This window comes from Symsagittifera roscoffensis, chromosome 7, assembly GCF_963678635.1.
Source record: "Symsagittifera roscoffensis chromosome 7, txSymRosc1.1, whole genome shotgun sequence".
NCBI classification, from domain to species: domain Eukaryota; kingdom Metazoa; phylum Xenacoelomorpha; order Acoela; family Convolutidae; genus Symsagittifera; species Symsagittifera roscoffensis.
The window spans coordinates 16,268,128-16,282,711 of NC_087068.1; the positions used below are offsets into that span (position 1 = coordinate 16,268,128).

At 35.3% G+C, this 14,584-nt stretch overlaps 2 protein-coding genes across 2 annotated transcripts in view; one reads left to right on the forward strand and one right to left on the reverse strand.

Moving 5' to 3' along the window:
* The window catches only part of LOC134850944 (centrosomal protein of 164 kDa-like), a 556,693-nt gene that overhangs the window by 399,334 nt on the left and 142,775 nt on the right, over nt 1–14,584 (reverse strand). The gene's annotated exons all lie outside the window — the stretch shown is intronic.
* The window catches only part of LOC134851056 (clotting factor G beta subunit-like), a 34,466-nt gene that overhangs the window by 1,777 nt on the left and 18,105 nt on the right, over nt 1–14,584 (forward strand). The window contains exons 2-3 of the mRNA XM_063866955.1: nt 9,784–9,877; nt 12,321–12,491. Of these exons, the coding sequence (XP_063723025.1) occupies nt 9,784–9,877; nt 12,321–12,491 (265 nt within the window). The remainder of the gene's footprint in view (nt 1–9,783; nt 9,878–12,320; nt 12,492–14,584) is intronic.

Genomic DNA, 14,584 nt, shown 5'->3' on the forward strand with positions numbered 1-14,584 from the left:
AGGGATCATTAGTCATACGTCATTTATTTTACGTAGGAAACATTAGTTATGCAGAGGGATCATTGGTCATACGCAAGGATCATTAGATATACGTAGGGAGAATTAGGTGTACACAGGGATCATTGGCTACACATTAGGATCATTAGGGATCCCTAATTGTACATAGAGATCATTGCTTATACGCAAGGATCATTTGCTATACGTAGGAATCATTAGGTGTACATAGGGATCATTGGCTATACATTAGGATCATAAGGGATGCGTAGCTGTACATAGGGATCATTAGATGTACATAGGGATCATTGATTAAAGATAGAGATCATTGGTTATACGTGAAGATCATTTGTTATGCTTAGCATTAATAGTTTTACACTGTGATCATAAGTTATAGACAGGGATCATTAGTTGTACAGGGATCGTTGGTAATACATAGAGATCAATTGTTTTACATAAGGATCACTAATTGTTTATAGGGATCATTGGTTATGCGCAAATATTTTCACATAGTGATCGTTATTTTCGTTATTTTCACATAGTGATCACTGTAGATCAGTTTCTGTACACAGGATCTTTATTTATTCATAGGGATCATTGGTCATACATGGAGATCATTAGTTAGACATAGGGATAATTAGACATACGTCATTTATTTTACATAGGGATCATTAGTTATGCAGAGGGATCATTGATTATACGTAAGGATCTTTAGCTATACGTAGGGAGTATTAGGTGTACATAAGGATCATTGGCTATACATTAGGATTATTTGGGATCTTAGTTGTACATAGGGATCATTGGTTATACATAGGGATCACTATTCATACATAGGGATCATTGGATATACAAAGGGATCACTATTTTTACTTAGGGATCATTAGGTATAAATTTTCTAGATAGGGATCATTAGATTGTATGTTTGTTTTACGTTTTATTATGGTTAAATGCGTGATGTTACGCTGTGACGTTTGAGGAACAAATTTTTTCACAATTGTCGATTTGTTCACCACGCCAAATTTCATTGCCTTATGACAACGTTAAAACGACTTTTTAAAATTGAATTTGAAAGGGGGGACTGGAAAAGAGCCGCTTTGTTTAATAGAAACGGGTATTTTTGAAAATTAATGGGATTTGATTTTTAATTTTTTTTGTAAATTTCAGTCTCATTTTAGCACCTCCAATAAATTTTAGCCCCTTGATCAAATTACGCGGGAAAGTAATTTAACTTGCACAGTCAAACAGCATGTGTATTTTTGATTTTAATGCATAACTAGTAACTCTATTCAACGCTAGAAGTTAGTTCAATCCTTAAAATATATGAAAGTCTGTTCAAAATGACTTTTCTGGTTATAAACTGAATTGAAACGTGCATGAACAGGTGAACAAATATTTAGATTTCCTCCATGCAACGATTTTTGAACAGCTTTGCTTTTGTTTTTTTTCGAGGGGGGAAAACTAACAATGAGCTTAAATGTAGATGCTCTTTTGTATGGTTGCACTTTAGATAGAAAACACAACAAGTCTGTTGAAGTCAAATGAAAAATGGTGGTGCTATAATTTTTGAATTCTAGGCTGCAGAGGCAATAATGGGAAAGACCGCTTTATCAGACGGCTTGGAAAAAAAGTTGAATTTTTTCAAAGTTTCAGTTTTCTTAAAACATACCTTGCTGATTTCCGTACTCCTACTTCTACAGCCGTCGAAAATTTCTGTTTCTGGGGTAATGTTTGTCATCTTTTTTTGGAAATTTCGTGATTTGTCTCAAAGACTGAAAAAACTAATCTGAAGTTAATGGGTCGTTCAGAGCAGATCAAATTAACCTGTCAATCGCATTTTTCCGTTAGGTGCGGCTACTTCCTTGTTTTTGTACTAAAATATTTAGTCCTAATATACCCTATCAAATGTGAGTTCAAAAAACGGCCATTTGCTAAACGTCCCTGCAGAAGTGACTCGGCTGCTAAGGGTCTAAGGGTTCAGCTGGAAAACAGGTTGTGGTTACCTTGGCTCTTTTCCAGCTCCCCTCTTTCAAAATACCGAGTTTTATATTTGTTTTACGTGTTATTACGGCTAAATGCGTAATGTTACGCTGTAAAGTATGAAGAACAAATCTGTTCAGAATCGTTGATTTGTTCATCACGCCAAATTTTATTGCATTGTGACAACGTTAAAAAGACTTTTCAAAATTGAATGTCCTTAAACGGTTACACCTTATTTTTTTTCTAATAGAAAACCGGCTTGGCCTTAGAAAAAGCAATAGTTTTTCGGAAGGTATTTTTTCAAAAAAAACTAGTTCGCCAATTGTGATTTCAAAGGTTCAAATAACAATTATGTTGCAAACAATCTTTTTTTTGTAGAAAAGGCGGTAGGGCCTGAAGAAAAAATCCTTTAGCAAAAATTTTAACGTTTTTCGGAAAACTTTCTAGTTTCTAAATCTGTTAATTTTGATACTGAGTGTTTTTACCTCGGCAGCTCTGGTGTAGGTAGATCGAGTTGTAGTTGTCGGAAATTTTGGTTTCCTTAAAAACTCGTGCTCAATTGTTTTTTTTTCAATCCTTTTATTCGAAAAATAAGGACAAAATTTGGTGTTTTTAATTCGAATCACAACCTTGAACATCAGTGTTAAATCGGATTTAGTAACACCAATCAGCATAATAAGCGACCATAGTCTGGTTAACATTAAACAGAATCATCTAAAATCATATATGACATAGTTATCAAAACGTATTTTGGTAATTTTTAATAAAAGTCCTTAGCTTAATTTCTTGCCCGTAAATCTAGCGAGTACATCCTTGGTTCCCGACGGAGCAAAAAGTGGAGCAATATATAGTTTAAGGGTCGATCGAAGAACATTTGTTTACAACAGAGAATAAGTTGTTCTCATGACCTATGGTGGTGCGGAGCTGCCGACGGATTGAATTTTTTTATTAGATCTTATTCTAAATCTTTGCTTGCATATTGCAGCACTGAATACGGAGAACGAGTTCGTGCCCTTATGAGACCAACTGAATGACGGAATTCCGCGACAAGCACTGAAACCTTCTATCGCCATTAGACAAGAGCGTGTACCCACTAAGGAAACACTCTCAAAGACTTACACCTGATTATGAAGCGCCTAGTTTCCCTGAGTTTCTTCGGATTGAGAAATAGAAGGATCTAAAGTAATTTACGCCGCAATTCACGAAGGGCGGCTGACGGCAAACAGGCTAAAATTTTGAGAGAAGCCAGTTATCTCAAAAACTTCTACATTCGGTATGAAGGGCCAGTCCTTGCAATTAAAAAACTGGGACCATTCACCCAACTGCTGATTTTCAAAAAATCGGCAGAGATTTCTCTTCTTTCAGTGTCGGCAAGATTGTCTCCACACAAGGCGTTGAACCACTGATCAACAGTCGTATTTTCCAGAATACCTCCAATCTTATTTGCCACGAAGTTAGTTTACTTTCTGTGCGATTTCAAGCAACAAAGAGTAGTAGTGCTATCGATCCACGTGAAAGTATCCGACACAGGAATCGCCAAGGCTTTGATGCTGTCTTCTGTCAAGTAGATTTGCGATTAACGCGGATTGAAAGTCAGGCTTTGGCATAGAGTACACTTTCAATGGCTCAACAGCACAAAATAGTATTCTCAGTTGTCCTCAAACATGCATAACTCAACGCAAACAATGGGTGCGATGAAACAACTTCGTCTTATCATCATAGCTCGAGATTTCTCCAGGTCACGATGCAAGGCGAGAAACTTCGACTTGGTTTCAACGGGCAAATCAGCATGCAATTGCTGACCATGATCAGGCCAAATTTCTTGTAAGAGTAATCGCGCTCATATTGTGCAGAGCGCAATGAGAGCTATCGGGTAAAAAAGGGACGATACCAAAGGGACGATACGTAACTACACTACGCTTACACCACGGCTAGACCCAAATTTGTCATCACGGTGGTCCAGTTTGTAGAACATTTTACAAGGCTTCTGAAATTAGTTAAATCAAAGCCACCTATCGCTAAAAGTCGACTAAAAGTTGAATCAAATTGAACGAAACATCCCGATACTCATAAAAGTCTACAGGTACTCGTCCATGTAGAACGTTTCAAGCGCTGCTGACGTTGCGTAGGGAAATATCGCCTTGTTATTCATTGCATTGGCTTCAAGGCATAATTTTTGCATGTCGGTGAATCTGTTGCCTCAAAAAAGTCTGATGTGCTGATGTACATCCACATGTACATCTAGGGTCCCCCACTCGCGCTTGCTGAGTTTAAAATTTAATGAGAAGAATGTGAATCACGCATCCCACGCGCAAATCCTCTTTGATAATCATCGAGTTTTGATTTCTGAGTTTTGGGTCTTTTTGCTAACGCTTTTATAACAGTTTAAGCTGAACGAGCGCCTAATAGTAACTATCCGGCTGGGTGACATTCTCGTCCAGTCAGAACATTCCTGGGACATATCTTCAACTGCAATGAATTTTTGGCGATTCGATTAAACCAAATGCATTATTGTCGACAGAGACTGCCTGCTTGTAAGCACCATAGGACTGCAACTTGTACCAGGACTCTACTTGATTGCAATTTCATTGTCAAATTTACTACACTTGAAGCAAATGGAAAGGATACATAAAGTTGTCAGTTGTTGACGGCCTAAATCCCAACCTTTTGAAAGTCGGGCGTCAACGGGTGCGGTGTTTAGCTTATTCTCACTCTTCAAGTATTCTTCCGCCAAATAGCGTGGAATAAGTCCTGACCATTTTTTAAATCAACATCAGCTAGCTATAAACCATTGGAAGTATCGGAGCAATAAACGAATTCTAGCTTTGTAGGGCGGGAAGTCTGACACTACCAGTAACGATTCTTCAGTTCGTTGTTAACCAAGGCAGTTATTTCGAATTTGTTTTCGAATTCTTCAAAAATAGTTTACACATTATTCTGAACCTGCTTTGTTTTCACATTATCAGTTGCATTGATGCCACTGACTGTCAGATTTAAACTGTCCACTGACTGTCTAGCTGATACCAGGGTTGACTTGTTGCATTATCACAAAACGACAGGCATTCAGTTCTATGGGATTCCGAAGAAACTTCAAGTTTAAGAATCAGCTGTAAACCTTTTGAGGTAATCAGGTCCGTTTAATTGTTGACAGCTTGTATGTTACTGGTCCAGAGTTGGTGTCCGCGTTACTCGAGTTGGTGCCCGGTAATCTGTTGCTAGCGCTATTTTTTCCTGGTTCGTCATATGCAGTTCAGTTACTGGCTAAGCGTTGAAAATTGTCTTTTGCCATGTTAGTGCTAGCTGGTTGGCGATTTTTTTTTTGCAGTGAAATCGACTGTCGTACTCTCGGTCGGCACTATGAAACAAAATTATATGGGTCATCATGTTTTGTGGCTTTTTTTTGTTAGCTCAGGACGCTCTCAGAAGATGTGGCTTCCTTTGCAGACATAAAAGACGCAGCTTTCATTGAATCGAACGAAAATTTTGCTAAAAATTTTGAATCAGCTGAAAATTTTGCTCTTTGTGTCGGGTTTTTTCTTGCCAACATTGAGCTTTTCCACAGCGAATATTCGCCTTTAAAAAGGATGTATGCCGGAAAAGTAACCTTTTTCCCAACTGTAGTAGTTCTAACAAAGAAAACTCTTGTCACTACTAAAGACTTACTTTGGTCCTCCAATTTTGGTTTTCCAGCCATGTTTTTAATCTGCTCATGAACCTCTGCTTTGGCTTTCAACTAAGCACTGAAATTAGTTTAGTTTGATTTTTACAAATGACGTTTGACTAAATAGGTTGACAAACATTCTCTCAAGTTCGGTGGAATGTTTCTGAGGGCTTCATTCAACAGGACAGGCTTTGAGATCTTCTTCCTGTTCAAGCGAACCAAAAAATGCTCCAAAAAAGATTGTCAAGAAGAAACTGAATATATCATCAAAAAATTTATGTTTTTGAGGAAAACATTTGACAATTTGTCTAGTTGCACTGTTTTAGTATTCTTTGGCTGGCCAAAATTTTTGCTCTTTTGTTTCCAAAGCATCTCGTACACTTTTTAATTTAATGCAAAATGTGCTAAGGCAGTCTTAGCTTTTCCGATAACATAAGTTTTCAAATAACTTAACTTAACGTCGCCTCTTTACCTTGCTGACTCGACTGTGCTGCGGATTTAGGCCATTCATTTGTGATGATGGAGGGGATTACTGTCGAAGAAGTTGATATTTTTGGTTGCTTTACAGACTAAAACTCAATAGTTTTAATTCATCCAAATTCATGCACAGCCAAAATGCAGTGAATTCAAAACATTTTAAAATAGTTTTTAAAAGACAAGAACTTAATTACTCGCTCCTAAATCTAGCGAGAGCAATGAGTTCAATTGAAAAGAGGTGTGGCAGGTCTTTATCCTACATGAACGGCTAATCCTTTTTTATGAGAGAAGCAACTAAGATGTTGGGTAAACTCCAAATTTCAATTTTCTGAAAAGTACACATTACATCTCATATCAGCACAACAAACTCCTAAAAAATGCGACTTTTTTTCAGTTTCCCAACCTTCTCGTAAAATTTGAAAATAAACCTATTCCAAAGTTGTTCGCACGGCATTTTGCATTTAAGAAAGGTTGTGAAAATATGTTCACAAGTTCACGTTTAATGCTTTTATAACATGAAAAGTCATTTTAAATAAGTTTTCATATTTTAAATTTCTGGAAAAATCAGAGGGGACTGGAAAAGAGCCAAAAATATATAATTGGAGACCTCCAGTTTTAACTAGGCCACTAGTTTTTTGGCTGTATGTGAATTTGAGGCTAGAGCTAACAAAATGATTAGTGAATTTTTTTTTTGTATCCCGAGACTTCGATCTGATAATTTGCTTTTCAGTCAGTTTTCTGCTTGCATCTCTCAAAATACTTGTCAATATTTTTGTGCCTTTTTGGACGCATCAAAAACCCTTGATGCCCAAGGCGCCTTAAACAGAATCTACAATTTTTCAGGCAAAATCGGATTTCGTAAATTAGCGCCAAAAGAAGGACCCTCTTGGTGGAGATTAGGTTGAAAACCTAGGGGAAGAGTTTGAAACCATTAAAATCCTACTCCATAAATCAGCCCTTAATAACAATGTCAAAAAATTTTGAAAATTGAAGTTCAAATGCGGTGGAGAGGGGGTGGAGAATAACCCTTTAATTATTAATTAAGACTTTCTCAAATGTTTTTGAGATCATCACCCGTTGTCAATGACATTTTGTCTTATAAAACATGAGGTTAGGGCTAGTTCTACCAACGTCAATTGAACTTCCTTTTTGAAAAACTAAATCATAGTTTACATAAAGAACGAGGGCTCTAATCCAGTTTCGAAAAGCTCAATTAACGTTGTCATAAAGCATCGAACTTTGGCGTGGTGAACAAATCGACAACAGATTTGTACTTCATAATTTACAGCGTAACATCACGCATTTAGCCGTAATAACACATAAAGCAAACATAAAATTCCGTACTTTTAAGTTGCACTTGGAAAAGAGCCAGAACGAGACATTCTCCTTCAACATTTAATTCATTTTGAACACTATCCATCATACTTTAGAAAAAACTATCAAGCGTTTTGCCATGATTTTTTGCTCAAGTACATTGAAATCATTTATTATAGTTGTGATGTATAAAAATATTTTCATTTTATAAAAGGAGCTGAAAAAAAAATTATTGGTTAGTTTTTTATATGCGTTCAAAAATATTGTAGGTTTTTCTATAGATTTGCAATTGTTGTTGTTTGAACGTTTCACGAATGTCAAACTTGTCTAAGCTTTCAGAGCGTTGCTAGCAATTTTTTCCGCCAAATCTCGTCAAAAAGTTTGCCATGATCAGCCGGTTGATTTGTTACTAAATAACGCGGAATTTCCTTGAAGTTTCAAAATCGGAACAGTCAACCGATCTATTTACCAGCCTCGCAAAGCAGTGTTTTGTCTTGAAACTAGAGGGATTTCTTGAATCTATAAATTTATGAGTTATTAAAATACTGAGGAAAACTTTTCTTTTTGCAGTTGCAGAGGTTGAATTTCATTTCAAAAAAAACTATTATCAAAATTTTTTTTGCTTTCTTTCATCGTCCTTTTCATCAGTATCTGCGTTTTTTTTGTTTGTTACAAACAAAAATTTTTGTTTGTTTCTTTCGATCAGAAGAAGTGATTTGCTTGCTCCTGCTTTGAGTCTTTTCATGAGTAATGAACATAGTGAAGAATCTTAAATAGGTCTTGCTGTTTTTTTTTGTTTTTTTTCAGGAAAAGTCTCTAATAACTACAGATGTGCATTCATACATATTGATGCATTCATGAATGCACTTAGGTACATATGCAATTTCCGAGTTCAATTGAATTTTATCTGCTAAAAGTTACTCAAATAGCACTCTCCAAATACGAACGTGGAAATGGCGCAAAAAATCGTGAACGATTTCTAGTTTCGAAAGTGGAATTTAATTTTTAGATTTTCAGTGGATTGAAAACTTTACCTGTTGATCCAGTTTTCTCAAGTTGGGTTAATGTTATCAAAAAAGCACTCATCATGAATTGTTCTAGAAATTCAAAACGAGCTTAAATGGCATTTATTTTTTTGTGAAATTCGAAAGATTTTCTCAACAAATGCAGTGTTTTTTTTACGTTTACTTGCGTTCATTACTCTTTTTCAATCTTCGATTGGCTATGTTATTAGGCTTGTAAAAGACCACTGCTTATCATTTTATTGTTCTATTACACTATTTCAGCAATTCGGAACTATCAGGCCAAAAGTAGATTAAGCAATGTTTTGACCTGAAACTACCCGGGGTGACCGCTATACACGAAAAGTGATTCTTATACCATTGCGTGCAAGAGAATTTTTTATCATAAATTTCCATTCTTAGTTGAGTCTGTGGTTAAAAAATTTATCGTTCAACTTTCTCATCAAAAGTTTCATTGATAGGCACTTTTTTGCATGGATACAAAAGAGAAAAATCGAGAAAGAAGTAAATTTTTTTCCAGGCACAAATGAAAGTTTTCCAGAAAATAAGTTGTGACCTAAGTTTTTGAAGTTAAAGATGACTTAGCGTATACAAAATATAACGGCTTTTGCTCGGAGCTTCTGAAAGAAACTTATATACATGATAAATATAGAAAGGCAGTATTTATTTGAGATTATCGCCACTTAACTTATGATTTTCTTGTATGAGAAAATCCTTGGTTTGGTTTTCAGTGAAAACACAAGAATGTAAAGAGAAACTTTTAAAACATTTTGGCTGTTTTCCAGTTGTTTTTCCCTAGATTTTTCTGAAACTCAATATTTGAAAGTCTGTTTTGTTGTATGGTGAGACTGCATTAAAACGTATCAGCGTGATTAATTGAACAATTATTTACAATTTTTCTCTAATGCAAAAAACCGGGTGAACCATTTTCGAAAAACCTTGTTTGGACAGCTTTGTTTCTAATTTTAAGAAGGAAACTGGAAAAGAGCCATTTTTAAAAAATCGTATGGAGAGAATGCTTGTCAGACAATTGTGGTGGCTAGTTATCTGCTTATCATACAGATTTCGAATAGTTTTCTGACCGTAAGGAATTCATTGGATGGTTATCACAAAACAATTTTCATTTAAAAATTGTATGATATCTCTGATAATATCAACTCGTTGAAATTTATTATCAGAATTCAAATCACGAAACATGGGCTTCAATATGATTGCATAAAAAACCCCAACTTAAGTTACAGTGTAATACGACGCCCTAGACAGTAATTCATAACAAACTGCACAGTTGTTACTATAAGAAGTTCAAATTAACATCCTAAATGACATTTTGTTTTAGAGACGCGCATTGAAATAAATTACAAAGATTTCACGACGCGCATAGATTCTTCGTTGTTTTTCGACAAGAAGGCCGGACTTGCTATCACAAAATCAGGTTAGTTCACTTCATTAGCTTTTTTCATACACTTTGTTCATCAGATCTACTGCCTTTTTACAGTATAAAAAAGAGGGTTGAACCCATAGCGTCTCTTTTTCCTTTCTCCCACCTGTATATTTTTAAAATTAAAATTACTGTTGCCACCAACCGATTGTTAAAAAAATTGAAATGCGTACTAATTAGGCCATGAAAAACAAATTTGGTCCTCATAATTAACATTGTAAAACTACTCATTGCACTATAATTTGGTGCTCGTATGAGGTGGGGGAACGAAAAGGAGCCCAATTACTTTGGTAAAAACACAGCCATGTACTGCTCAAATTGTGACGTAAAAACAAAACAGGGTCGGTTTTAAAACACAAGTTAATGCTTGAAATATTGCAAAATCATTGTCTGCATCAGGCAAGAAAGTGGTAGTGTTGATCATGTGTTGATTTCTGATGTTTACGAAGAAATCATATTCAGTTCATGCAGTTGAAACAACAGAAAAAGAATTGCAAAACATTTTTGAATCTATTTTAGTATTAGAGTTTTATATTCTATCAAGTTCGGTTCTATTGTGATTCTCAAATGAAACGATTTAGGTGAGAAACGAACCCACACCGAACTTTCCGGAACGCACTATGTATACGCTAAGCAATATAGCTTGTAATGGCAGGCAGAGCATAGAGTTCAATCGAAAAAAATGGGGCCCTTTTTCCATCCCCCACCTCACACAAACATGAATTTTATGGTGTAACGGGTGGTTTTACAAGGTAAAATATGAAGACTAAATATGTTTGTCTGGCTCTTTTCCAGTTCCCCCCTTTCATTTTTTCTGAAATTCATTACATGAAAGTCTTTTTAAAATAATTTTTAATGTTATGAACTGCATTAAAACGTGTCAGCGTGAACAGCTGAACAAATTTTCACAACATTTCTAACATGAAAATTGCCGTGTGAACAATTTTTGAACATCTCTTTTTGTAATTTAACAAAGGGTGGGGGGACTGGAAAAGAGCCGTTTGTCTTAACCTAATTAGTCCGTATGTGAGTTTTCAAATCAGTCCATTGAACAAAATGAACAGATGGGGGGAGAGAAAAGCGCCAAAAATAGTTATTGAAATTTTCCCAAGTGGTACCATGACTACAAGTTGAATAAAAAAGAGAGTGGAAGCAGCTACGCCCTATTTTACGTATAAAAACTGTTATTATCCTATGAAAAAGAAAGTTTTGAAATTTCTATTGTCTTTTGGAGGCTTTTTTCTCTCAAAAACTGCACCGCAAATTTTTAGGTTAAAGTTTCAAATTAAAGTATTTGGTGTAAAGATCTGCCCTGCATAATCGGCTACAACCTTCTTTGTAGGAAGTCCGGTATGTTCTACAAATAAGTTTACTTTTCACTTTTGCTGTTCGATAGTGGTGTTTGCCTTCATTTCAATAAATGAAATGAACTGAAAATGAAAAGAAGTCTCAAGTGAAGCCGCGAAAAATCAAAATTGAGTGCGAACAAGATTTAAGACTTTTTCTTCAAAAAACGCAAAAAACAATCGCTAAGATTTATATAAGAGTATTCACTAGATTCATTGCCCTAAAAAGAATAGAGAAGCATAGCTCAGATAAAAAAGGAAGATATTCTGTCGGGGGGGGGGGGGAGAGAAAATTTAGACAAGCGAAGCTGCACTTTGCAAACAGAAGCAACAAAATGGCAAAAGATAGCTCTAAAATGTCGAAAAGGGAAAAAAATAAAAACTAATAAATCTGCTATGCGGCGGTATCGAGCTCTCGATCTGCAGATTAAGAGTGTCACACATCCTTGCATGTGTTCCATGGTCGCTTGACTACTTGATCCTTCCATAGAACTCAATATCACATTTGGCAGGATAATTTTTAAAGAAAATTGGAGACATTTTTAGCAAAAACAATGACATTATGAGCTCACTGGAATGAACATCCGTAAATAAATGTCCTCTAATAAATCGATAGTGCCTAATTTGACTAGAGAAGTTACTTAGAACGTGCGTAATATCCATTTTTTGAAATGTCGAATAAGCAAAAACATTCTGAAAGTGTCAAATAGGCACCTTCACTCTTGTGGATACATTTTAACACCTTTTCTGCTCATCTCGCGGCGAATTTTGGGTCCCGTTTTGTACCCGTGTGATTTGAACCATATTATAGTAGCTTAGGCAGATTTCTCGTAGAAAATTGTACAAGAACTACATTTAGGCATATTGCCTTTTCCCGTTTTTGCGATGGGTTAGGTTAAATAAAACTCGTAAAGTAGTATTAAACAGTTGACCTTACAGGTAGTGAGGGTTAGACAATCCTCTCTGAAAACCTCTGACGTGCAAGCCCCTCGTGACGGAAAAGAGCATTCAATTTCAGCGATTAACTCCGTACTTTTGTCAGCACTTTTTTACCAAGTGTAAAGAGTTTGATGCTCAAACAATTTTTTTAGGAACTGAAAATGACTTCCAAAAACATCTGATAGTACATCCCGGATACAATGAAAGACTTCATTTCCTCTACGATATTGCGCTCATCAACTTCCAGCCAGAGAAATTTCAACAGGAGAGCGTACTGCCACTATGTAAGGCAAAAGATATACACACCCATATGCGAATTCTAGGTAAGAAAATGGTGTTTATAGTGTCTTTCCATTTCAGTCCCTTGCTCAGCTTAGTATCAAAAATTATAGCTCCCCCTAATAGTGATTACTGGGAGGTAAATATCGATTTAGAACAGCCAAAATCACCAAAGCAGATTATATCAAAAGACAGAACAACCAATCCACAAGTTATTTGCAGGAATATTAGCAAAAATCACAGCACAAAAAAAATTGGGGACTTAAAAATACAATCAGCGGGAACTAACTGTAGTCCTCAAACATTTACCCTGTTCTTTGATGTCTGAAATTTTTAAACTTTTTTTTTTCAAAAACAACGATAGAGTATAACGCTAATGAGTATATTAGAGTGAAAAAAATTTGAGTGAATAGGTTAAAACGAGTCAGGTTTAAAATGTATGAATTCTAATCTGACATCTAACGTTTTTTTAGTCTTCAAAAAGGCATTAAATATCATTTTAGATTCAATTTACAAAAGTCACTTTGATGGAAACCCATGATAACAAATCAAGTAGCACTTTTTTGCAATATTGGAATTTTGGCACACATTTATTTTTATTGCCTGTAATCCTTCGATATACTGAAAAGATGTGTGTTTCACACAATTTTTTTTGCATTACACGATGACTTGCCGGTTAAATTTCGCAACAAAGTTTTAGAGTGTAGATCAAGAAAGCATGAAGATATATTCGGGGCTTATAAAGTTGAAATAAACAGATTGTAACGTTCCATAAATTGCGCACATTTTTTTTCAGAACATCTACGGAACGAGAAAGCAAAAAAATGATACTGATGAAACCGAAAGTTACTTCCGCTGAAAGTAACTGCTACTTTACTCCCAGTTTTTCAGAAGATAATAAACTGAACTTTGGACGAAAACAAAAATTGTGCCGCTAAAATTATTTCGTGTTAGCTGTATAGAGTCGTTTTTTTTTAAATTAATTTTAAAACAATAGAAGAAATTTTTTGGCTATTCTCAAAATTATTAGTTTTTCTCAAAAAAATAATTTTTCGATTTCCAAACAAGGTGTTTCAATGGAAGTTCTGCCCAATCTTCCGTGTTTTTACCTCACTTTTTTTACAGCCTTTGAAAAATTGTGTGGGGTGGATTTTTGACCCATATTTTTGGATTTTTTTCTTACTTTTTCTCAAAAATTAAAAATCTGAGATTTTGTTTTCAATGAAGAGCATTGGTTGTGGGAAGTTCTTCTGCATAAGCGACTGCATCCCAATCCTTGTTTGATAAAAAGAGAAACTATGCAAGTGTATGGGATTGGGTTTCTTATTCAATTTTACTTTGAGTTTTGCTTTGGAAAAATTCTCGGCCTGTTCTCAAAAAAAACTCTGTCATTAAGAAAACATTAGCAGCGATGGAAACTCAGCCAGTCCTTGTGTGTCTGTTGTATAACCACTTATTATTTTTTCACCTCACCCCACTTTTCACAGCTTTCAAAAAACTCTTTAGGGGATTTTTTACCCACTATTTTTGAATTTGTGTATTCGCAAAACAATTTCACACCTAAATACGAAAAGTTTCGTTTTACAGGTAGAACGGCTCTTGGGAAGCTGTTTTACACAAGTGGTTACGCTAAAATTATTCACACTAAGTTTTATGGCCATCGGAATAGTCAAACTTTCGATTTTTTTCACCGCTTTGTCAAACTTTTTAACTTTTCTAGGTGGAGTTGATTAAGAGTCGATAAACGTAGCTCGGACTCATATATAGGTTGGGATGATTTTTTGTTTTTAAAATTTTTGTTTCTTGAATTTTAAGCATTTTGATTTTTGTTTTTTATTTTTAAATTCAGTTCATTTCTTTTGTTATAGGTTCTGTGGTAGTCATGATTGAATACACCTACAAGATAACCTCAAAAGAATCGAGAAAGGAATATTGAAATTCGAACCTTGCTCGATTCGGCGGGATCTTTGTTTCGGGTAGCTAATAGATGACCACATCCGAAACACCCTCGTATCAAAAAAACCTTCGTGATCAAAAATTATTTAAAATTTTACAAGTTTCTCTTGTACCGGAGCTCTCTCAACAGTTTTAACTGCACGAGAAATCACTTTTGATATCAACAGAAAATATTATTTGC